Source organism: Equus przewalskii, unplaced genomic scaffold, assembly GCF_037783145.1.
Source record: "Equus przewalskii isolate Varuska unplaced genomic scaffold, EquPr2 ChrUn-13, whole genome shotgun sequence".
Taxonomy (NCBI): Eukaryota; Metazoa; Chordata; class Mammalia; order Perissodactyla; family Equidae; genus Equus; species Equus przewalskii.
In genome coordinates this window covers 782,146-806,871 of record NW_027228750.1, presented here as the reverse complement: position 1 = coordinate 806,871, position 24,726 = coordinate 782,146, and the positions used below count along the sequence as shown (strand labels likewise).

At 43.8% G+C, this 24,726-nt stretch overlaps 1 protein-coding gene and 1 long non-coding RNA gene across 3 annotated transcripts; one reads left to right on the top strand and one right to left on the bottom strand.

The window, feature by feature from the left end:
• The first annotated feature begins 974 nt into the window (after positions 1-974).
• Positions 975-4,741, top strand: LOC139081653 (uncharacterized). Its single transcript, XR_011536821.1, has 2 exons — positions 975-1,550; positions 2,669-4,741. It is a non-coding gene; the product is annotated as an uncharacterized lncRNA (long non-coding RNA).
• On the bottom strand, positions 3,280-23,276 carry HMGCS2 (3-hydroxy-3-methylglutaryl-CoA synthase 2). 2 transcript variants are annotated; one of them, XM_008516127.2, is made up of 11 exons: positions 22,583-23,225; positions 21,751-22,268; positions 17,381-17,835; positions 13,951-14,076; positions 13,207-13,371; positions 11,606-11,771; positions 9,600-9,770; positions 8,316-8,422; positions 7,594-7,719; positions 5,953-6,083; positions 3,280-3,626 (listed from the first exon to the last, which is right to left on the bottom strand). In XM_008516127.2, exons 2-10 carry the CDS (start codon positions 21,852-21,854, stop codon positions 5,977-5,979), a joined length of 1,527 nt encoding a protein of 508 aa, XP_008514349.1. In that variant the 5' UTR covers positions 21,855-22,268; positions 22,583-23,225; the 3' UTR covers positions 3,280-3,626; positions 5,953-5,976. The 2 variants fall into 2 exon arrangements, with proteins under 2 accessions (XP_008514349.1, XP_008514350.1); XM_008516128.2 differs by having other exon boundaries at positions 5,975-6,083; positions 21,751-23,276.
• Between the last annotated feature and the right edge of the window lie 1,450 nt (positions 23,277-24,726).

Below are 24,726 nucleotides of genomic sequence, written 5' to 3'. Positions count from 1 at the left end.
CTCCAGGGTCTTTCATTGTTCCATTCTTCTGTCAGCTGTGATGGATACCTTGTAGGTGTGTGTGTTTCCTGCCTCTGGTCAGCCTGTTCCTGGAGAGAAACTCAGAACAAAGTTTTAATTTATCAAGCTATTGGGGAGTACATATGTAAGCAGGGGCCATAAATCAGGAGTGCATGTGAACTTTTTAGAGTACGTGCAGAGCAGCGAGTAGTCACACAGAGGAGGGGCTGGGTCATTTCCGTAACAAGATGGCCTTAGTTATGCTCACAGTTTCACCTTTTGAGGTTTTTTTCTCCCATCAGTAGGGGATGACCCATCCCTATCTTGTGCCCAATAGCAACTATTTTTAAGACTCCTACCCAGACTAAGAAGGCCAGGACAGGGCATCTGATGGGCGCTGACAGCAAACCCACCACTTTGGCCTCCTTAGTGCTATGATTAAGCTAAAGAGCCATAGGAACTCCACTAGTAACCCATCGCCATGCTAGCCTCTGCAGGGCACCCAGAACAGGTATGGTGTGGCCTTGCTCTGGTAGACCTGGGAGGGGATACGCCTGGATGTGAACAGCAAGGCTGGGTGTGAACAGCTCTGACCTTGAGCAGTGTTTAATTCCCCTAAGCCTTTGTTCCCTCATCAGTAAGAGGGATGATGATGCCTCTCATAGAACCACAGTGAGGGTTAAATGGATTAAAAAGTATTCATGGGAAGTGCCCAAAGCACTGGTTTCTTCATCCCCAGGGTTTTCTTTGCAGCTCTCACTCAGTGTCTTGCATAGAACCCCATGCACCAAAGAGCCCTCCCCTTGACCTTGTTGTCATAATGTTCAGCCAGATCTGGACACAGTGTGCCCTGACATCAGACAACCTGTTCCCTCCTACTGGAAAGAGATCTGTGCATCACGTGGCATCTGGTGAGCGAGTCACTTGAGCCGACTGATAACTAGAAAAACAGGCTGAGATTGATGAAGTTAAAAGAGCTCAGCTTTCAGCCTCTCAGCCTCTTTCCTCCAAAGTCCCTAGACAAACCATATTCTGTGCTGTAAGGGGATCAGAAGAATTCTAGAAACCCAAACTACTTGAGCATCCCAAAATATCTTCCTGGACATGGGTGGCAGGAGAAGGCATGAGACAATTTCATTGCACCAACCTATCCCGTGGCTGGCTACATAAATGCTCCCAAATTTAAAAAGGCAAGATTAATTTTAAAATCCAGCTGGTGCTACACACAGGGTGCTGTTTACTCCTTTGTGTTACTCTGTGGTTTGTTGCATCTCTGCACCACCTGGTCTTTTTAGAGTGGAATTTCATTCTCATGTATCGTGGCTGGGAAGCGGGAGGTTCTCTCTAAGCCCAGCGATGGAGGCAGGGTGGATGCTGGGACAGGAGGGAACTGGCCTCAGGATGCTGACTCTTGGAACCCGGAGGTTTAGAAGCACACACACATGTTTGTGCGTGTGTGTGTCCCCTGGAGACCTGAAGTTGCCTCATGGTCAGTGGGCTGGACCATTCTTCACGTCTGTTTTGATAGAACTTGTACATTCTTGTTTGAGGTGAGTGTAACAGCTCTGCCCTTATCTAGTGATCACTCCATCCTCTGGCCTGCTCTTGGTCCCTCTAAGCGATTTTTTGTGCACACAGGGAAGTTCTTTATCTGCATGAGAGTAGTGGTGACAGGACAATTGGAAAATCTTTCCCTCATATGCTGACCTTGCACAGGGGGAGAGGGCTTTGTTGAGAGCTGGCAGGAGTTAGTTTTAATGCAGTGGACCCCAGAGCTCCCAGAGGAAGGCTTAGGGCTCAGTGTCAAAGTTGGAGAAGAGGGGAGTTGAAGGGGCCAGGAATCTCTGTGCCATGGTGACAATGACCAAAGCCATCCTGGGTGCCCTGCAGTTGAACCAGGGTGGATATTCAGCGGGAATACAGGGGTGTGGATGGTGTCCATCCAACTGGTCAGCACCCTGATATCCTCGTTAAAAATTTTTACTGTCACCCCTGTGTTGTGTCCAAATGACTCCTGAGTGGAGGCGGGCCTGGCCCCAGCATTGGGTGATATGGAAGGTCCTAGTTGCTAAGGCCGACGGAGGCAGTTTCAGCACCAAGACCCTACAGGGAACTACATGGATAGAAGACGAGGCCCCAAGTCTCTTATCTCAAGAACTCAGGTGAATTTGGGCGTTTCTCCCATGACTATAGACACTACCCCAGAGATCTTAGGAGAGGCACATGTTGTCCTGCCAAGGTGCCAACTAGACTGAGGGCCCCAAACAGCTTGCTGAGGAGGAGCAGATAACAGGGGCAGCAAAGAGGGACTGCTGGGGGGCAGCTACAGCTGGTGTAATAGGAGCTCATCAAGCACCCCCAGAGGGCCGGGAAGGGAGTCTGCTGATGCTGGATTAGTGCTCAAACGGGTTTATTTGGATTTTCTGGTGCCTGTTGTCACATGAACAGCCTGGGCAAACAGTGAAGTGGGTGGGCCCAGCATCTCATTCCCATGTGCCCAGTGCCCCATTAGCCCTAGGGCCCTCCAGCCAGCCCTGTTCCACACCAGCAGAAACCATCGTCTCTCCTCCGAAGTGTCCCGTTCTCTTGGGGTGGCTGAGGAAACTGTCTAAAAGGAAATGAATGACCATAACTTAGTGTCTTTCACTCGCCCTCTCTCCCTCCTCAGCTCAATGCCCACCTCCTGGAACCATTGCTATTTTCTAAGAGGATCCTGGAAAAAACAGTGCCCAAAACCAAGGGGAACAAACAATCCTCTAATGGAAAAAATTCCTGCTAAGTATCCAAGCTTTTTTGTTTTTTTGGCTGCAGAAGCCCAAAACTCCACCTGTTAACCTCTGCCCTGTATTTACTTGTCCAGATAATATTGGCAAGGCGTGACCCGGGAACTTTGACCTGGAGCTCCCGCAGTCGTTTCTGGCCCCTGTCTGCTGCCTGTCTGCACCGTGGCTTCAGAACAGGGAAGGAAGCTTGGGGGGAAGCCCTGTTTCACCAGCTGTGTTTCTCCTGTGCTTCTCAGAGCATGGAACCTGGAGCGTGAGGCGAGTGCTCAGCAATTTGACCACTGTGGCGCTAAGTGTGGGGTCTGGAGAGCGGGGCCTTCAGAGCCAGGAGGTCTGGAAGGCTTCTCTGCATGTCCGCTGGTGTATTTCTTGTGTTCTGGTTTCCAGGAAATACAGGAGTCATTTCCTCCGTCTCTATTTTTTAAATTGTGTTATATTTGCTCAGTACCAGATATAAAATTTAGAAATTCACAGAAAACCTTGAGAAACAAAGATATAACAGCACAGAAATTTAATAATAACAATAATCATAACAAAGCTATAACAAACGATAGGCAAATCATCTGGATCTTGAAGGAGACAACTGATCCGTGACATTTCTGGAGGTTAGTGATCCACGGCTGAGCCTTCTCCCCATTCCTCCATCCCCTTTCATGAAGGGCGCCTCCTGCACTCCAAGCCAGTGACTGTGACTCCAGCAGGGAAAGGCGTGAAGGACCCACTCACTCTTTAGGGCCAAGAATTTTGGGGGCTACTGTGTCCAATCCAATCTATTTACAAGCTCAGAGTGCAGTTTTTCATACGATAGAGGGCAGAAGCTCTGCTAGCATACTTTTCCCAGATCTGTAGAATTCAAAAAAAAGAAGGACATTCAGTCGTGAGTCTCATCCTGGACACCTCCCACCCCCAGTACCTGCTCCTTGCCTGAGGCAAGGCTATGCAGAGGGCTCTCCTAACTGCATCCCCAGGTCTAGGGTGTTCCACTGTCCATCCAGCAACAAGTCTGGACACCTGAGTGACCTGTGCCCAATGCCACAGGAGCCAAGGCTGGGAGCTGGGCGAGGTCCCCATTACAAGTTCTGCCTATGATAGGAGAGCAGGCTGGGCAGTGCAGAGACAGCTCCACAGAGCGCTGCACTGACATGAAATCTTCATTTCAGTGAAAATCTCACTGGTGTAGGTACATTGCTCGTGTGCGTGATCAGCACGAGACAAGTACAGAAGCCCAGGTTTTCTCTTCTCAGGTACAGTGCAGCCTAAGCACTGCGAGAAACTTGTGGACCATGAGAAAGAGAGAGCCCAATTCAGAAACTCTCCCTTGAAAATCCCAAATTTCTCCCTTACTCTCTCTCTCCTCTTCTCTTCTCTTTCCCGCCTCTGCCTCTCTTTCTCTGTTTCTGATGACTGACCTAGCTTGACACATTTAGGAGCCCCTTCTTTGCCACTGACTTGCCATTAAGAACCATAATTCAAGCAAACAAACAAATGACTCCCTGGTCATGCCGAAGTCTGGTGAACGTGCTTACTGAGCTTGCTGTTCTCAACCACACCCTGCAGCCCCTGGTCCGCCTCGCCTGGCCCCTGGCATCCCAGCGATGGCACTTCCACAGCCTAGCTGAGGAGGCCCCACAGCGGAGAAGGTTGGCAGTGGTTCAGAATGAACTGGAGGCACCCTCATCCTGTGTTTCCCTGTGCTATCTGGGTGTCTCCTTTATCCATGGACTTCTTCCTCCTCTTCCCCTGCTCCACACCCTGCCCCTGACAAACCTTTTTATTCTTCCCCATTAGTCTACCAAACGAGGCAACAATCAAAAAACGGAAAAATATAGAAGTATTTGGGCATGGGGACTGTATTTACTGGGATTTATGGGTTGTAAAAAAATTGCTTCTCACTCTTCCATTCTGTTTTTCTTACCAATTTCAAAGATAAACTGAAGGGAGATATCTGGATCCATGAACTACAAGATTCTAATTCTAAATATTTCATTTTCCTTTAAAAAGCACCATAATTATGATCCATTATTCCACTTCTGGGTATTTATCCAAAGAATGGGAAACGTTAATTCAAAATGATATGTGCACCCCTATGTTCACTGCAGCACGATTCACAATAGCCAAGACTTGGAAACAACCTAAGTGTCCATCGAGGGACCAATGGATAAAGATGTGGTGTATATGTACAATGGAATTCTACTCAGCCATAAAAAGGTGAAATCTTGGTATTTGTGACAACATGGATGGACCTTGAGGATATGCTAAGCAAAATCAGTCAGACAGAGAAAGACAAATACCATATGGCTTCAGTCATATGTGGAAGATTAAAAAAAAACCAATAACAAACAAACACTTAGATAAAGAGAACAGACTGGTGGTTACCAGAGGGGAAGGGGGTAGGGGGAGAATGAAAGGAGTAAAGGGGGACATTCGTACAATGATGGATGGAAACTAGACTTTTGGTGGTAAACACAATGTTGTGTATACAGAAGTCAAAATATAATGATTTATGCCTAAGATTTATATAATGTTATAAACCAATGTTACATAAAAATTTTAAAAAAAGGAATTCTCCCATTTACCTCTTCCCCCAACCCTCTTCCATTAAATTCTTCACTCCTTATGCCTCTCCCCACTTATATCCCAATCCTCATTGCTTCTCCCCAGAAGGAATCAGTGACATAAGGATTGCTACATGGCCCCTAAGCCTAAGGCTCTCTCCAGCTGAGGCTTCCGGCTCTAACGGAGTCCCAACATCCTGTATCCATACGACTCTGTCCCCAGCACACTGGTATGTACCTTTTCTGAAGCTATTCATCTTTGTCACTGATCTTACCCCTTTGTAGCAGTGAGTTCTACAGGTTCAGGTTCACAGCCTGCTTCCCCTTATGGGGGCTAATTTAGTTCCTAGCAAGCTTCTAGGGGAGCTTTCTATCGTGGGCAGATCAGGTAAACTAGTTGACTTTTCTTTCACATTCAATATTTAAGAACATGCCCCTCCCCCAGCTTTTTGCCTTTCCAGGGCAAAGAGCCCCAAGAGTTTTACTTGGTCCTGATGGTACAGACTCCCCACCTTCGATCATTTCAGGAGCTCTGGACCCTTGCTGGCCTGATTATGGTATCAGAACTGCATCTGTTACCCGGAGGAAAGACTTTAGGGCTTTATGTCACCAACCTTGCTAAGTCTCATTCACTACCTTTAGACTGGACGCCGGGCATACTTTCGGCGATGGAGCTCATCCACTCGCTCCAGGTACCAAGTGCCTGGGAAAAGGCTGTTTGCATCACCAGGAGGTGAGAAATTCACTGTGGAACAAGGAGAAGAGTCAATATTCACAAAGAGCTCTTATGGGATTGGGGAAGAGAAAATAGTGATAGGGATGCCTATGGCTCACACAAAGCTCTCCTGGCTATGTTGCAAAGGGCTGTGAGGTCATCTGTAATACAGCTGATATAGCACTGGACCAACAGAAGAACCAGGAGGCACCATCTTGGATCTAGTACACAAGCGTTGGCTATTAGAAATTTTGTTATAGGAGTATGGCATTTTCCCGCAGTCAACGTACCCTTCCTCCATTGAAATCTTCATTATGTCCTTTTGCCAATAGTACCTAGCTTGAGGTGTGCCTCAGAGCCTCCTGTTTTCCGATAGACACTTCCTTCCTAGGCCTGGGTTTTCTGACTCTGATTCATTGTAGTATTTCAGCATTTTCTCCATTAATGTTCATCTCTGAGGTCCTATTTTTATTTTAATTGTTTTTCTTCTTTGCTCTAAGATGTCCCCCATTCCAGATAAGATCAATCAATACTAGGTCTAGATTTTCTGGAATATTCGTAATTCTGTATGTTCTGTTTCCTTTTCAAACCACTCTGCAAACCGTGTGTCCCATGTTTTGCTTGAGAAAATATGTTAACCATGGTTTTAAAACCACCATCTGGTCTCTCCAGTCTTAACTTTAGTTTTTGTTTCCTTTTTCTTTGTTGCTTTTTTGGGGCAACAATTTATTTTTGTTTGGTAGAGAAAAGGGACAGTTGGGCGGAGGTAGTAATATTTGTTGATAACTTATTTATGTACCTTGATTCATTTAATCTATTTGTCAATCTTGAAAAGTTAATTTAATTTAATTTAATTTAATTAATTAATTTATTTATTTTTAAAATATTTTATTTTTCCTTTTTCTCCCCAAAGCCCCCTGGTACAGAGCTGTGTATTTTTAGTTGTGGGTCCTTCTAGTTTGGTATGTGGGATGCCACCTCAGCATGATGAGCGGTGCCATGTACCTGCCCAGGATCCGAACTGGCGAAACCCTGGGCCACTGAAGTGGAGCGCGTGAACTTAACCACTCAGCCATGGGGCTGGCCCCCTAATATAATTTTAGAAATGAGACACTTGAGAAAAGTTCAATATTTTTTCACAAAGATAAAGACCTAGTGAGTATCACAGGTCAGTTTAGAATTGGATATCTAGCTCCAAAGTGTAGGCTCTTTCAACTGTTGCATAGATAGCATTTTCAAAAAACCATACATCTGGCTTCCATGGGACTATATTGTCCAGTATCCTGTCTTGGGGTGTTAGCTACAATCTATTCTGGGAAGACACATACTACCTCCTGCCTCTTCTCAACTCTGCCTTCTGCTTCCCCACCCGGTTCTTTCCCTGTTGGACCTAGCAGATTTTCTCCCAATCGTGTCTCATGAACGTCTTCACCATGTCCCGGTATATTCTAGACTTCTGATGAATCCCTGGCCCTCAGGTAATGGCATGGAATCTGAGAAAAATTGCCTTCTCCTCCTCTCTTCCTGCCCTTTTTCTTACCCTTGTGGTAGAAGTGTTCTCTTTCATCCATTATTTCTGTGAACTCTTCGGGAGACATACGCTTCCGAGAGGCGAGGCGTTTTGGCAGGTCTGATACACTAGATACCAGCTTCTCCAGTGGGGAGCCTGGTAAGCAAAAATGAGATTGTTAAATCTCCTTCATGGTCACTATCACTGCTGCCAACCATGAGTCCACTGAACAGCCAGGCTCTGTGGGAGCTCAGACTCTGCGGGAAAGTGCTCTGTGTATGGCTTAGACTGTTGAGAAATGATAAAGGTCAGCAAACGTAATGTTGCGGAACATTCAGAGACACACACTCATTTAGTCATGGTATACCCACATAGCACTTAGATGTGTGCCCTTGATTATAGCCATCATAAAATAATCAACAAATATTACTGGATATCTCGAATCCATCAACTTCTTTTTAATCAGTTGCAACCAACCACCATTACCTTTTGCCTGGACTATTTGCTGGAACAACCTGACTTGTTCCCCCATATCCACCTTTGTTCCTCTTCAATCTAATCTCTAAGTCTTAGCAGGGGAAGTGCTTCAAATACCTAAATTAGACAAACTTACTCCATTGCTTAAATCTCTTCAAGGATTTCCTTTGCTCTTAATCACAACATAATTCTGTCAAGAGGGGAGGTAGTTGTGAGGCAGTTTCTTTTACCTGATGAATCCTGCCAGAAGTTTCTGACAGAAAGACAAGACTCACCTGGAGAAGCATTCTGGGATGCTCGAAATGAGAAAAAACTTGCTGCCAAGCCAGAGCCATAAGAGAAGGCACCAATCCTGGAGCCAGCCAAGTCTTGGGCAGAGTGCCTGTAGGGAAAGAAATCAACCCCCTAAAAAATCGGCATCGTATTCTGTGCTTCGAATAAACCACCAACCTATCAGCCCAAGAGTCGACCTCTTGCAACTAGAAATGGGTTCTGGGCACTCTACACAAGGAGAGACTTTTGGGAGACTGGGGATAGGCCCAGAAGGAGGAAAACTTGCCGAGAGGAGAGTAGCTAAAATCCAAGATACAGAAGACACAGAGAGCACAACAGAATTTCAGGGTGTAAAAGGAACTTTTCCCCACCCAGGAGGACAAGATGAGTTCAGGGAACTCTGAAGGCATCTCCAAGTGGAGAGCAGACCACTAGACTCACCTTCAAGGCTCTCGTGTTGACTGGTAATGCTTCAGCAGTTGTAACTTTTATCATAGCCTCATTAGTAATAACTTGAGCAAGTGCACTCATATACATATACATATACATATATTTTCCTGTGTTATATACATGTACTATAGTACAAGTATTTCCTTATGAAACCCACAAAATAGAATATCAAGAGAAATAATAACAATTATGTGAGCACCTGCTGAGTATTACTGTTTTCATTACTTTAGACATTTAACACTCATCAAAATCCTAGAAAGCAGGTATTGCTATTGTTCATATTTTATAGATGGGGAAAGTGAGGCACATAGAGGTTAAGTATTTCTCCAAGGTCAAAGCTAATAAGTGGTAAAGAGATTTGAACCCAGGTTGTGGGCTCTAAAGCTAGACTCTCTTCATCACCATGCTTTACTAAGTACAGAGATTTTAAATGGATGAGATAAAAATATGCATAAAAGTTCTACTATTTTCTTGCTACATCCAAATGGACCTTGTACTTCCCCTGACATCATACTTGCACTTCACTTTAGAGACCACTGTTTAATACCGATAGTAAGTATGCCTATATATACACCTTTGAAAGAAGTTTCTTTCATTTTCCTTCCTTCCTTCCTTCTTACCTTCCTTCCTTCCTTCTCTCCCTCCATCCCTCTGTCCCTCCCTCCCTCCTTCCTTCTTTTCTTCTTTCCCTACTTCTTTCCCTCCCTCTCTTCCTCCCTCCCCCCACCACTTTCTTCCTTCTTTAAACAATTCTGAAACAGAAGAGGAACCACACCTGATTAACGCCTCAGACGGTGGGGCTGGGGGTAGGAGGTGGGGCCAGAGGCAGTACTCACTGGGCCAGAAGTGAGGCCAGGCACCCATAGAGAGATGAGGTGTACGTATTCCCATTGTGCGTGGAAAGGTAAAGAGAGGCCTTGGTTTTCTTGTTGAATATGTCCAGAGAGGCCTTTTGAAGTGCTTTATCCATGTCCTTGTTGGTGTAGGTGTCTTCCAGCTTTAGCCCCCTGTGAGGCAGCCAGAGGAATAGGCAAGTGAGAGGCCACCGGAGAGGAGGGAGGCAGCAAGGGGGAAAGTAACAGCTCTGGAGAGAAGACTTTGGGCACATGTTTTTATTATAGAATATTTGAAATACAGAAAAGCACAAAGAAAAAATGTCACTAATGGTTCTACCATTCAGAGAGAGCACTTAGGTCATACTTTTTGTGTAGAATCCATCCCTACCTGCAGACTGTTTACTGGAAAATAAAAGCATGCTGCACATTCTGTCTAGCATGCTTCCTTAACTAACTTTTCTCAATGACATTAAATCATCTACTGTAACATTGTTTTTAAAGGGTGCAGAATGGGCCATGATAAGATGTACTCGACTTTAAGCTTTCTCCCCATTCCTGTCCTCACTAGTTAAAACACTACAGTGAATAGCTACATGTTCTTTTAAACATGTGGAATTACTGAGTCAAAAGGTACGTGTATGTTTAAGGCTTTTTTTTCTTAAAGATTGGCACCTGAGCTACATCTCTTGCCAATATTCTCTTTATTTCTTCTTCTTCTTCTCCCAGAGCCCCCAGTACGTAGTAGTATATTATAGATGTAGGTCCTTCTGGTTGTGCTATGTGGGACACTGCCTCAGCATGGCTTGATGAGTGGTACTAGGTCCGTGCCCAGGATCCGAACCAGCAAAGCCCTGGGCCACAGAAGTGGAGGACACAAACTTAACCACTCGGCCATGGGCTGGCCCACATGTTTAAGGCTTTTGCTTCAAGTTTTTCTATTACTCCCCAAAACCCTTGTATCAATATATACATCCACTATTGCCCATTTTCAGATAGCCTAGTCAATTCTCAGTATTCAGATTTCAAAAAGGCTGTGTAAAGAAAATGGTAACTTGTTTAAATTTGTTACTAACAAGTATGCAGATTTAAAAATATTATTATGTGCATTTCTACTTTGAGGAAATTTCTTGTCCATATCCTTTGCTCAGTTTTCTACTTAGAGTGTTTATCTTATTATTGATGAGACTTTAATACATTACAGATATTAAGCTATTATCTTTGATATATGTTAGAATTTCTGTTTTCATGGGACAGGTCTTATAAGCAGTGTTTGTACTAATTTTGATGTTTTAGTTAGGGGCAGGGTTAGTAGTAGTAGTTAGTAATAGGGGCAGATGTTGGTAAAATACTCCAAAACTTGAAATAAGCAGATACCAAGAAGAAAGGGAAAGATTCCCCTCCCAGTGGAAACTCTTTGTATTGAAGATTCTTTTCTAAATGTCTTGAAGTCATGCATCAGTAAACAGCATTCATCCTGCTTTATTGACATCTGAGGGGTTGAGCTATCCCCATTTCACAGATGGGGGAAATTGAGGCAACAAGCAAGACATTAATTAGGCCAATGGCAAGTGAGAATGAGACCAGACACTCCCCAACTTGCCATCCTATACTGTGATTATTTGCTTCTAGGTGTTTCTGTCTGTAGAGACTGTGAGATCCTCTAGGCAGGGATCATGGAAGCACATCCATTTTTGCGTCCCTAGAGTTTAGTGTGACGCCTGACACATAGCTGGTGTTTGTAAAATGTTGATTGATTGAATGATTTTGCCACACTCCCTTTCCCCATTTTCTCATTCTCTGAAGCTTCTTATAGTCACTTGATCTAGAGGTACTGGCAAACTCTCTGTGCTCCCTGAGATAAAAGCTGGAGGGCCCTGGGCAGACAATAATCCATTTGCCTACCAATGACTTGGTTTCCTTTCTGTTGCATTGGAAGAGTGTCCTTTTTTCCCACAGGAGTGGAGTGGCATGAGGAAGCCTTTAGGCTCCCCATGAAGAGGACTCACCTGAAGGCCTCCAGCTCCTTGTAGAGGCTGGTCTGTGTGTCTTTGCTGGTTGACAGGAAGTCATTGAACATCAGGCGAGCCAGGGATTTCTGGGCCATCTTGCAGAAGGGTGTGTGAAAGATCATAAACTGTAAATCATCAAGGGTGAAAGGTCGATCCATGCCAACTGGAAGGGGAAGTGTGAAAGCAAAGATGTGGCATGATGCATGGGCCATTTAGAGCAATTGTCCTAGATCTAACCGTGCTGAGGGACTCTCGGCCTCCCAGAGAACTAGCTCCTACCTCCACAAACACACACAAGGTTTGTTCATTAGTTTTACAAGCACTAACACTTACTAAGCACTCTACTTATAAGGAAAAAAAGCAAAGAAATAAACATTTTCTTCATATCTACTATTGCCAACCTCTACGACAGATACTTTCCCCGAATCAAACTTGTGCTGTATTATTTTCTCTATTTTCCAGAGGAGGAAACAGAGTCTCCAAAATATGGAAGCTACGTCAGGTGTCCAAGGTCACCCAGCTTGAAAATGGCTGGTTCTGGACTTAGGTTCCGATGTCTCTGACTCGATGTTCTAGACTGTCTCTCTCACTCCAAAGACGAGGGCAATGCACCTTCTGCCCTTAGAAAATTTACAATTTAATGTTGTGATCCAAAGCAGCATCCATTGAATTCCATATGAAAATAAGGAGTAAAATTAGAATGCCATAAGAATGCAGAAGAGGTGAGAGTAGTTAGCCAAGAGCAATTTGACAGTGGATGGAGAGAGGCAGAGAGGTCCAAGTTGCCTCCATACCCATGGAGGGTGGCTGTGGCAGCCAGCATCCTACCCAACGCATGGAAAGGGGCAAGAAGTGTCTCCTTATGCCACCCTTAAGGCATCCATGCTCTGACCTTTCAGCACATGCCTTTTCCCATACCGAAACCTGCCTTTTGCAGATGCCCATCTGAGCATGGCTGAGCAGATAAGAACCCTTTTTAATTTTTTTAAAATAGGTTTCTCTGTATTTTTAAAAGAAGATTTATTTGTTTCTTTTCTGATAATGAAAGCAGTACATATTTTTTTAGCAGGAAGATTCAGAAACTAAATGCGAAAATAAAATCAACTTGTAACACTACCATCCAGAGAAAAATCACTGATAATGTGTATTGCATTAGTATACCTTTGTATACTGAAAATATAGGTGAGATTTTTCAAGATCAACCAGATCTTAAAAGGTGGCAGACTACACCAAGAGTCAAAGCACTCCTGACTCCAACAGAAACAAATCCCAGCCCCAATAGGATGTGGTTACTGGGCCTCACCACAGTACCTCCCCAGGCGGCTGGCACCCGCTGGTTTCATACTCGTGGCTTTGACCCTGAATTGTTTACTTTCTTTCATTTAGCTCAAGTTAGAGGCAATTTCATACTTGAATTTGGATGACTTCCAATTGGACTTTACCATAGACCCAGGGAAGGGTGTAAGAAGAAGGGGGCCTGAAACAATTCTCTTGAGATCATTTTCAGAGGAGAGAAGATACCTTGTCTTAAGCTTTTAGGACAAACTCTTGGCCCCGTGTAAATAGAGCCCCCACTTTCAGCCCTCCAAGCCCCATACCTTGCTTCCACTGGTTCTGGATTTTTTGACGGTATGTTGTGTAACATCGGTCCAAGGCCTGTAAGTAGCACTGAATGGAGAGCTTCCCATCCACAATCGGGTACTCTGAAGTTGCATCAGGTTTGTAGAAGTCATATACATTCTCCATGTGGGTTCCTCTAAGCCCTGGGAAGGTACACAGAGGGATTCAGGGACTGCACAGTGCAGCCCACATCCAGCAGAGAGGATGGGAGAGCATGTACAAACAGCCTCCTGGTCTTGATGTCTCATGCCCAAGCTCCAGCCCACTCAACATCCTGCACATGCTCAAAGGGAATTGAATAGCTTGTTGCTCTCATATAAATGAGATTTATATTTCCTTTTTCACACGTACATGGGCTTAACAAAACCTGGATTACAAGCCAAAAGTCTCAAAGGAAAGCCTTTCACTTTATACCTGGGTATCTTCTTACATCTTCAATTGCCAGTTTAGCTCCCTAAGTGTCCTCAGCAGCAGCAGCAACACCATTCATTCCGTGCATCATTATCCTAATGTGTGATGGTGCAGAGGAGAAAATCTCGCTGATCCTCCTCTTCCTCCTTGCCCTCTGCTCCCTAGTCCAGCCTTTTGAAGCAAGTGAGATCATCCCCAAATCTATACATCCACCCTGAGTAGTGGGTATGCCAATTTGGGATTCGGAACTATGCATTTGGCTATGCCATGCATAGTTTCTTGGTACCGTATATCCACAGTTTACTACAAACCTCTCTCCAGAGCCAGAGGTGCCTCGGGCCCAACCAGCATTGCCACAGCTCCAGCCCCACCTGTGGGGCGAGCATTACCACTGGGATAGACTGCGATGTCTCCACAAACCACCAGTGCATAGCGACCTATAATGAGAGGCAAGAAATAATGATCATCACCACAGGATCTGCAGTAGGCTATGTGCCCACTGTGTGCCAGGCAGAATTTCCCGTACTGGAGATAGACCAAGGAACAAAACCAAAAGTTCCTGCCCTATGGGCTCATGTTCTAGTGAAGCTAACTATGATACATTTGAAATGCGAAGCCAAAACTCAGCGTCCTGTTACTCTAGCTGTAAAATGCTCATTTATTCACAATCCTGTTTTTGAGTTCAATGAAAAATTTATTCATTGGCACTTTTGGAGAAATTTAGGGTTGTGCTGATCACCATATAGCACTCCATGGTCCTAAAATTCCTTCCAAATCACAGAAGGCCAAGAGCTAGGGAGGGAAACTAACATTTGAAATGCTAGCTAGATACTAGTTATCCTCAAACAATCCTTAAAATAATCCAATGAGGTGGGTAATATCCACATTTATGGATGAAGACCTTGCCTTCCAGAGAAATTAAGTAGCCATCTAAAGTCACTCATCTAGTGAATGTGAACTTTGATGTTCAAACTCAGTTCTGACTAGATCTTAAACCATGTGCTTTGAACAACTTAGTACTACTTTCTGTTGAGTAACCACATTTAATGTAGATGATCCATAGAAATTTCCCCTATAATAGACTATTATTCAATAAGTGATTGTTGTCTTGACTGTTATTTGTTCCACTTTCATCTTATAGTACTGCCCTTAAAACTTGAGTTTATGGGGGAGATATGGTAGTAAATTTAGTATTCTATCTAACCTGTGAGGAAACCCCAAGTATTTATCTCAGCACTGTATTGGGAGTCATATTTCCATATAATTTAATCCTTATGATAAGCCTAGATATTGGATCCAGTTATCTCTTTTTTATAGACAAAGAAATTGAGGGCCAAAGAACTTAAGTTGCTTGCCCAAAGCCACACAGCTAATAGATGGTAAGATAAGGATTCAGAGTCAGGATTCCAACCAAATGCATTAAAACCCAGGAAACTTAAGAATTCTAACAACTCCAACTCAAACCTCAACAAAATTGTATTGCTTTTTCCCCAACTTTATACGTATATATATATAGGAAACTATAGAAGCACATTTAGAAGCCAATAAGGAAAAGAACAGTAATAAATAGAGATAAGAATAATTTGTACCATGTTTAAAAATCTGAATAGATAAGTGTATGCTTGCAGGTACATAAGAACATTCTGAAAGAAAACAGAAATTTTTAGTGTTAAATTCTGGGAAGTTGTAATGGAGTATCAGATGGGAACTTTCACTTCACTTCACAGCCTTTTGTGTATGTGTATATATATATTTTTAACTATAAGTTTCAGTTACTTTTATATAAAAAAAAAAGGACAAGAAAAATGAGGTCGTCCAGGCAATCTGAGCCAGTATCTCTCTTCCTTTCCCTCATACCTGGCTGTCTCTCTGGAGTGGTTCAGAACTTCCTGGTGAGTCCCAGAACCACCTCCTACCATCTCATGGTCCCCAGGTAGATGGTTGGTCAGGTCAGAAGCAGAGATCTCATCTACATTGGCCTTGTCTGATCTGGGCAGTTGCCATCAGGCTCAAGCTTAAATATGATTTTTGGTTTAATACAAGCTAACAATTCACATCTCAATAGTTTCTTTAAAAATTTTCTTCCCCATAAAAACATTATATTAAAGAAAGATGCACTTGTAGCCCTCTCCTGTGGAATACTCAGCCACTCAGCACAATTTATTCATTTGAAATGACATGCTTGAAACTGATGATGCTCCCAAATATTGGCTCTGACCTTTGGTTAAAGGCTGGTGAGTGTTCCTTGCCCTTCATTTCTACTCTCCAACTAAATGCTTGGGTGGATGTATTGGTGGTGATGGTAGTTGGGGTTGCTTGAGAAGTAATAATGTAAGTGACAGGAGAAGCACTGTAAGAACAAATTTGATGATGTAGAGACTGGAACATTCCAAGTCAATGGAACCATTACTGGTGAGGTGATGCAGGGCAGTTAAAAAACACGGAATGGGTGTATGAAATTGCACTACCTTGCTGTGTCAACAGAGATAAACCATTAAACTCTTCTTGGTGGCTCCTTTTAAAATAAGGAATATCGGATTAGATAATCTCTAAGATCGCTGCCAACATTAAGGCTTCCTAATTAATTTTCTAATCAATGTTCATTATGGTTTCTAAGGTTTTAAATTCTAGTTTCCAACTTAGTAAATATAGAGTGCCTTGACTTCCTGGTTATTGTTCTTTCACATCTCCACAGATATTTTACTCAATCCTTTCACCAGCCCACAAGGTAGGTGGCAAATAAGAACTCTGAGGCTCAAAGAGGTTAAGGGACTTGTCAACAATTATTGACAGAGCTAGGTTTCTGACTTTCAACTTGTCCTGTTTCCCTTGGACCCTGTCTTGCTATCACAACAGGGGTTCTTCCTCTAATATAATATTGAGAGAAGATGTAAGTAAGATACAAGGCAATGTTAAGCAAAAAGTAATTTCCTAGGAAGTCCTTAGGTCCCTAGGCAAGGGAGAAAGAGTAGAAATACTCTTTGTCATGGTGTATTCAGTGATTCTCTGGATCTGTTTCTATCACTGTGTTTTCCCCTTAATACCTAAACTTGTTAAAACCTTTCAACATCACTGATCTCTTTCTCTCAGAGACTTTAGGAGAAGCTTAAGAGAAATAGGTACAGTGAAATAGGAAATACATTGGATTTGGTTTGGCATCTCACCCCTGCCACACACTATGTGTAAGATATCAGATCTTGGAGTGGTTAAGTTTGTGCACTCCACTTTGGCAGCCCATGGTTTTGCCAGTTTGGATCCTGTGTGCAGACATGGCACTGCTCATCAGGCCATGCTGAGGTGGCATCCCACATAGCACAGCCAGAAGGACCTCCAACTAGAATATACAACTATGTACTTGGGGGGCTTTAGGGAGAAGAAGAAGAAGAAGAAAAGAAAAAAAAGATTGGCAACAGACGTTAGCTCAGGTGCCAATCTTTAAAAAAATGAAAAGATACCAGATCCTGCATTTTTTCATTTATAAATCAGGTATAGCACTCACTTCCTAGGCTGCTGTAAGGACTAAATGAATGGCTATGTGAACATGCTACCTAATTAACTGCATAAAGCTATACAAGTCTAAGTGGTTATTATCATTGTGGTTATTGGATGATAGCAGCAGCTGTGTGAATAACTTGTCCTTCTCTCCCTGGATAAAACCACCTGGGGAACAGAGAAGCAAAACTGAGGATTCAGCCTCCAACCCCAGCTCCTTTCTTACAAAGGGCCTCTGGCAGCACATACCATCCCAGGAGCTAGATTCCATCCAGTTGGCAGCATTGAAGAGGGAGGCAGTGCCACCATAGCAGGCGTTGGTGGTATCTATGCCCTCAATGTCAGTGTTGCCCGAATCCTGGAAGAGCTCCATGAGCACTGTTTTGACAGCCTTGGACTTGTCGATGATGGTCTCAGTGCCCACTTCCAGCCGTCCCACAGAGTCCCATGGGAGCTGCGTGCGCTCCATCAGCTGCTGCACCACCGTCAGGCACAGGGAGTTGATGTCCTCCTGGACGGAGCAGAAGCCCATATGGGTTTGGCCTAAGCCCACTGTGTACCTCCCTGCTTCCACATTGTCATACTTCTCCAGGTCCGTTTGGTCCACATACTGGGCTGGGAAATAGACCTCCAGGGCAAGGATGCCGACATCCTTTGGCCAAGTATCCGTTTTGGCCAAGGGGACAGCAGGGACTGCAGAAAACCTGTAGTGGAGATAATAATCAAAATCCCACTAATGGTCTTCAGTCAGTTTCCTCAAAAGACAATACAGCAATCATTTCATTCATTTTTTATATATTTTTAAGCTATGTTATCAGATAAATACAAATTTAGGATTCAACAAAATCTTTCTGTTGAGTTAAACCTTTTATCCTCAATAAACGTCCGCTTCTTTACCTTTGTGATAATCTTGCCATAAAATCTACTTTTCCTGATAGTAAGAATTTTGCCCTAGCTGTTTGATTACTGTTGCATGATATATCCTTTTTTGTCCGTTTAAACTTTTAACCTCTTAAGTTCTTTACATTTAACATATATCCCTTCTAAATAGCATATAGTTGGATCTTTTTAAAAATTTTAAAAAGTCTTGCAATATTGGTGTTTTAATTGGAGTAATTAGTCCAGTTATATTTATTATGATTACTGATATAGTTGGGATTAAGTATACTTTCTCACAATTTGTTTCTATTTGCCTCATATAGCCTTTGTTTCTTTATTTCTCCTTTCCTGTATTCTTTTGGATTAAGCACATATTTGTTATTCCATTTTATCTCCTCTTTTTCTCTTAGTAATGACTCTAGAGATTACAATGTGCATTCTTTGCTCATTGTAATCTAACTTAAATTAATACTTCTATTACTTTTGGAACAATGCAAAAACCTTAGTTTAGTTAACTTCCTATATCCTCTCCACCTTTGGAGCTATTATTGTAGATAGTTTACTTCTACATGTTACAAACCCCATAGGACATAATTTTTTAAATTTCATTCATTTTTAAAGTACCCCACTCATTATCCCTCTTTCTCCTTCTTTCTTTTTCCTATACAAGTACATACCTACCATTTTTATACTTTTTAAGGAAGTTTTCTGCTTGATTTCATGCTGTCTGCTTTTTCTGATGGGGCCTCACAATCTTTACTGAGTACACTCAACACAGTGCTGGGTTCCAGGTGCACAGTAGTGAATAAGACACATCCTTTGTGCCCACAAAGAGGGCACAGTCTAATGGAGGAGGCAGACATTTTTACAGATAAATACATAGTGAAACAAGCAAAGGCTGTGAGAATACAAAGGACAGGAGAGCAATTCTAGATGGGAGCAGAGAGAAAATGGGGAAAGGGTCAGTAGAAGAGGGGAGAGATAATCTCTTCCTAGAACCATCCCCCTCTCTTCAACCCTGACTTCTAATACCCCTGGTGAAGATCTGGAGTTTCTCCTTCTAGCTCCAAGTACAGAGCTTACCAAGTCCTCCTCCCATATGTTTCCACATGAAAGTACCTGAAAGCTGGTTACTTTAGTGATAGCCTTCATTTTGAAGAATGAAAAGGTGAAAAGATGAAACCAAGGCACACACTGGTGAAGTGATGTGTTGAGACTAACTTTATCGTGTGTCATATGTTAGAAATATTCTGTGTTTTCACTGCCTTGGGTGCCAATGTTACACCTTGGACCTATACTTGTGAGTGCCACCAAGTTCCTGTGACTTGTATCTGGCTACAGAATTCCCAGTCATGGAAGAGCGACAGGATATCTCCACCGGCTTATAAATTTAGCTCTATGCCACAGGAATAACAACTCAGGTTGAATGTGTCTATCTGTCATCCTCAGAATTCTGGGCTTCTGGTAACCCTAGTTTTCTCATCAGGAAGGTCACTTTGAAGGACTAATGTGAGGCAAAAGTGGATCATATGATCACAAGATAGTGAGGCAAATGACAAATGTTCATCCATATCTGATGAGAGAGGTTTGGAATTTTGTTATCTGCCCTATTTATTTGGTGCCCCCCTCCCCCAAATAATTGGAGTTTATGTTCTCAAATATTTGTGGAGTTGCTTCCCCAGGACCTAGGAGCTAATGGTTATTCAATGCTTGGTCCTGTGCTTGGCTGGCTTTTCCCTCAGCATCATTCTCACTCTGCCTTCTCTGAGCTCACCTCCTCCCTCCCTCTCTTCCCAGTTAGAAATCTAAGGTTGCAGGGAGAGGTTCCAAGAATCAGTCACTTGGTAACTTTTGTAACTGTCTTGGCAGGGGGATGTTTCTGGGAATGGATTCCAGAGCCTTGAAGAAAAGTTAACATCTAGAGGCTTCCAGAAACATCAGGCCACCGGAGTTAAGAGTATCTTTCTCATCTTGTACTTTCTCTAAAGAATAACCGCTTAATTTAAAATCGGGTTTGTTCTGCTGTTGCTTGGTTCAAGAACCTGCATCAAGCTTTTATTTCTTTACTCCATCTCGCCTCCTTCCCTTGTGTTTCAAAATTTGTTATTACATGCCAGGCACTGTGCTAGCGAGAGGCTGCAAGGGTGAAGGGGGTGGGCAAAAGAAAAGAGGAGCTCAAGGTTCTTGAGGAGTTCCTCGACCAGTGGGAGGAATGAGATAAGCACATATACACACACATACACAACCCAACCGAGAATCAGAATATGATAAGGGCCACAAAGGGATATGGGCACAATCCCACAGGAGTTCAAAGGAAGCAGAGATTGCCTGTTGGGGGGAGGCTCAGGAAAGGCTTCATGGAAGAGGCTACATTTGAGATCAACCTTGATGGATGGGTGGAGCTTCTGCTGATGAAGAATGGGAGGGGGGTTGCAGGGGCAGCAGCCGTGACAGGGGGTGATTGAACAGCTAAGGATACCTGGAGCGGAGAGTGACGGGGAGTAGAGAGACGATACATGAGAAAGGCAGGAGCAGCACCACGAAGTGGAGGACATGATTCTTCCTTGAAGGTAGTAAAACAGATGCTGAGATGGGAGCAGTTCTCAGGTTGGATTGAGAGCTGATGCAGGTTGGGTTAGAGGGGAAGGACACACGGAGACAAGGAGACCCATAAAGAGGATTCTTAATAATCATTTAGGCCACTGAAAATGGGATTAGCTGTGAGTAGATCTGAAAGGGGATTATGAACGATGATTCCAAGGGCTTGAACTAATGATGTCAGGGGAGGGGCAGGCTGGTCAGGACTGAAGTTTGTCTCTTGGCGGGTGGCCAACTATTGCTTATTGAAACAAGCAAATCTACGTCAAGCCCTTCCTCACAAATACAAAAACAAGTTAAATTCTAAGCTGGGACATTTGATCAGTACACAAGGGATAGGTGAGTGCGTAGACAATGGTGGAGAGTCACAAAGAAAAGAAGAAGGCTAAGGAGCACTACTCCCTACCCCACACATCCATACAGCCAGGTTCCCTGGGTACCAGACAAAGGAAGACACTAGATCAAAGTCATTGTTCTAAGTATTCAAGGAATGCGGTGTAGAAACGGGAGGAAAGAAAGGGCTAGTCCCAAGATGCAGTGTATGGCTTAGGGATCCTGAGGGGCTAGCTATAGCTGTGTTACCACCAACACTGGGAGACGGCAAGCACTTGGGCCAGATTTGAGGAGTGTTTACAAAGAAAAGGAGTGCTTTTGCACTTCGGTGCACAAGCACATTGCACACATACGCACAAACACATTACATACACACATGCTCACCTTTACATCTCATTTCCCCTTTCTTGAAATCAGAGGGCAGAGAAACATCCTTTTTATCCTCAGTGCATTTCGAGCTTTGCTGCAGTGACTCGGAACAGTTGGTTATACTAACTCTGCAGTTGGCACAGAATCCTGAAGGTCTTGGCTGGGACTGGGGGTCAAGATGCGAAAGGTGGTGGAGAGGGGAATGCTGTGGGCCCTGGTGCTGATATTTCCACTGCTTTGTGCAGCTAGGGGAGTAAGAGATGTCATTTACAAATAGCAGGTGTCAGAGGTTCGGGATCCTGGAATTCTGCAGCTGAAAGGGGCTGTCTGTTTAAAGGATGAGATAACTGAGACCCTGAGGCCCCCTGCCTATCTTTTACTGGTTCCATGGCTTTTCTCAAAGAGTAACCTGTACAGTCCCTGAGATCAATGTGACTCACCTTTGGTGGGCTGCTGGAAGAAGGCGAGCAGGCATGAGTGGAGCTTCCTGCATCACTCTTTTCACTTGCAAGACCCGCTTCACTGGAGTCAACAGCCGCTGCATTTTCAGAGGAGCAAGCAGAAAGCCAGCAGTTCACAGTCTTTGGGAGAGATGCCCCGCGGTGCCCAGTTGGGCTTTATAGAGCCCTGAGACTCCTGCCTCGGAAGACCCACCCCTGCTTATCAGGGCTCAGTTGGCTTCTAAAACTGGTCCAAAGGTCTCGTTCAGAACACGAGTGAGTCAAAGAAAAACATCTTCCCTCCAATGTGTACATAGCTGCCCTGCTCCTGGGGATGTGTGGGCATCGATGGCTCTGACTCCTTTCTCGAGCTCTTGTGGCAGCCTTCTTTATGCACAGCCCCCTCAGGAGGCTATGATGTTCCTTGTTGTAACACACCCTGAGGTAACCCCACCTGGCTTGTCTGGGGTCCTGGTTCCTCATCTGAGTTACTCTCCTTTGGTGGTCCAGAATGCTTTCTGTGGAGTTAGCTGTTATTATTTTAGTGTATTATGCATAATAAGAAAAATCTTTCAAAACCAAAAGGAATGAATCTTTTATTAGTAGCCCTTTAGTAGTTGGGAGTTGGTATTGGCATGAGGGCAGAGGGAATGGTATTAGAGAGGTTATGGAGCCTGTTATATTTCTCCTGTCTCTGTTGTTACTCTTTACATGTATAGTTCCACCCAGTTTCCAAGTGGAGTATGCAGTATGCTACAGTAGGAGCACATGAGCCTCAAAGCATTGACTGTCATTTGAAGCTCAAGTTCTCCTGAGGGTACGGTCTACTTACAGATGAGGCCAGTGATATGTAGACAGGTGACAGGACCTTCCCAAAGACCTACAGCTAGTAGGTGGCAGGGTGGGGACTCAGTCATATCTGTTGACTCCAGATTCTGGTCTTTCCACTTTGCTCTGCTACTTCTCAGTAAAAAGGTTCCTGCCATCTGATTTTCCAATGACTCTCTGCCTCCATCCTTGTCTCCTGGCACCAATCTTCCTTTATCTTTTATGAGAGTCATGCCTTGATTCATTAGTTCATTCAGTTAACTCTCCTGTCTAATATGACACTGGAGAGTTAGAAGAGAAGAGCCAGAGTAGTTTCTGCTTTAGAGGAGACAGAGGTGACAATTTTCCTGAAGACAGGGAACTTCCAGGTGTCCCCAGAAGTCCAAGTACCTTAGATCTTCCATCATCTTTAGATTCTTGCCTCCAAACATCTTGATGCATTACTGCTCTAACCAAATCTTCCACCTCACTCTGTCACCATATGCCCTTTCACTGAGCCTTTTGCAAAGTTCTGTCAGCAATTTAAATTCTTCACTTTCACTCTTCTCTGAAAATGTCCTTTGCTTCTTGCTGTATTTCAAACTGTAGCTCTCAAATGGTGGTTGTGCTCTTTGCCTCCCCCGCATCTTCACCCCCTGGCCGCTAACACCCAATGTACCACAGTGCTCAGAATAAGGCAAATGTCCTCTTTGTTCTGCATTGATACTTTACTTTGCATTGATACAAAAATACTTCTGTATTTTTCCTCTCCCTCCTCTCAAAAGCCCCACTCTTTTCAAGCACATGACATCAGCCTGGGCCACCCAGTGACCTTTGTTCTTTCAGTCAACTAACAATCTTGTGCCATTCCCCTCATTCATGGAGACTGAAGCACGTGGATCACTGCCTTCCTCCCCACCATCAGTCCTCGCAACATTCTTGAAGATGTCAATCTCCACACAGATAATACATCCACTCTGGCCTCTCACTTAAATTCCCTGTTCCATGATCTTGTCCTCCACATGACTTCAGCTTCCTACTCCACATTCATGCTCTCGACTTTGTCATTACAGTATCTATACTACCTCTAAAATTTTAATTTTATGCAGCCCGTTTTCTAACAATATCTTTCCAGCTCACTTTTAAAGTACCCTCACCTTTTTCTACCACTGGGACCACCATTGACTCCTTTTTCACCATTATCATACCTCATTACCTCTTTTCTCTCTTTACTTAGTACAGACTACCCATGGTGCATCACCATAAACAATCCCTTGCACACGTCTTGACGAACACTCTCTCTGTCAGACTGGCCAAGCAAACCTTCAACTTTGGTTAAACTCACTCTTGGTCTACTCTATGCCTGTACCCAAGCAGCTAAACATGGCAGAAGAAAAGCACAACATTGTACCGACTAGTTAGCTTTACATTTACAACCACACATCTCAAGTGGACCCTCAGCATGGCCTGGCAATTCTACTACATTTTCCTGGTCCATGCCCTCTACCAATCCCAGGATAGCTCATCACAACTTCTCTTCTGTCTTCAGCCCCTCTCCTCCGCTCATTCTTAGCTGATTACTTTGACTCCTATTTCACTGAGGAAACAGACACAATCAGAAGAGAACTACTACATTTCCATTAGCAAATTCAGCAAATTTGTTGCTTCCACACCCCATACTCTGTCTTCGCACTGTTCCTATCTAAAGGAACAGTCCCAGTTCTGGTTTAAGACCAAGGTCACCATTGCATACTGGTTGTATTGCCTCCGCTCTATGTGGGGACTGTAGTCCTGCAGGTGTCCCTTTTCTTCCTCCTGATCAATTTCCTTTTCTATGAGGTTGTTCTTATCAATGTACAATCCCACCTATAAGTGTGCCAGCAAATCTATGCTCCCCTCTATAGCAAAAGCCATGAAAAATATTATGTTTTCAGTGTTTCACATCCCTACCTCTCACTCTGCTTTTAATTGCTCCATATAGGCTTTTGTCTCCAGCATTCCATTGAAATTCTTTTTGTTAAGGTCATCAGTGACTTCCTTATTGCCAAATCCAATGATTGGTCCTGAACATTCAGCTTACTAGACCTCTCAGGAGCACATGGTAAGGGTTTTCACTCCCTCTTTCTTGAAATCATTTTTTTTCATTTGGCTTACAGACCTGACGGTTCC

Excerpts from the sequence above, each read along its gene's own strand:
- HMGCS2 (XM_008516128.2), bottom strand. The coding sequence starts at position 21,854 with ATGCAGCGGCTGTTGACTCCAGTGAAGCGGGTCTTGCAAGTGAAAAGA. Across the intron at positions 13,372-13,950 it reads ACCTCTGGCTCTGGAGAGAG|GGCTTAGAGGAACCCACATG; the intron begins GTTTGTAGTAAA and ends GTACCTTCCCAG. Across the intron at positions 6,084-7,593 it reads AGAACACTTCTACCACAAGG|TGAATTTCTCACCTCCTGGT; the intron begins GTAAGAAAAAGG and ends CTTGTTCCACAG.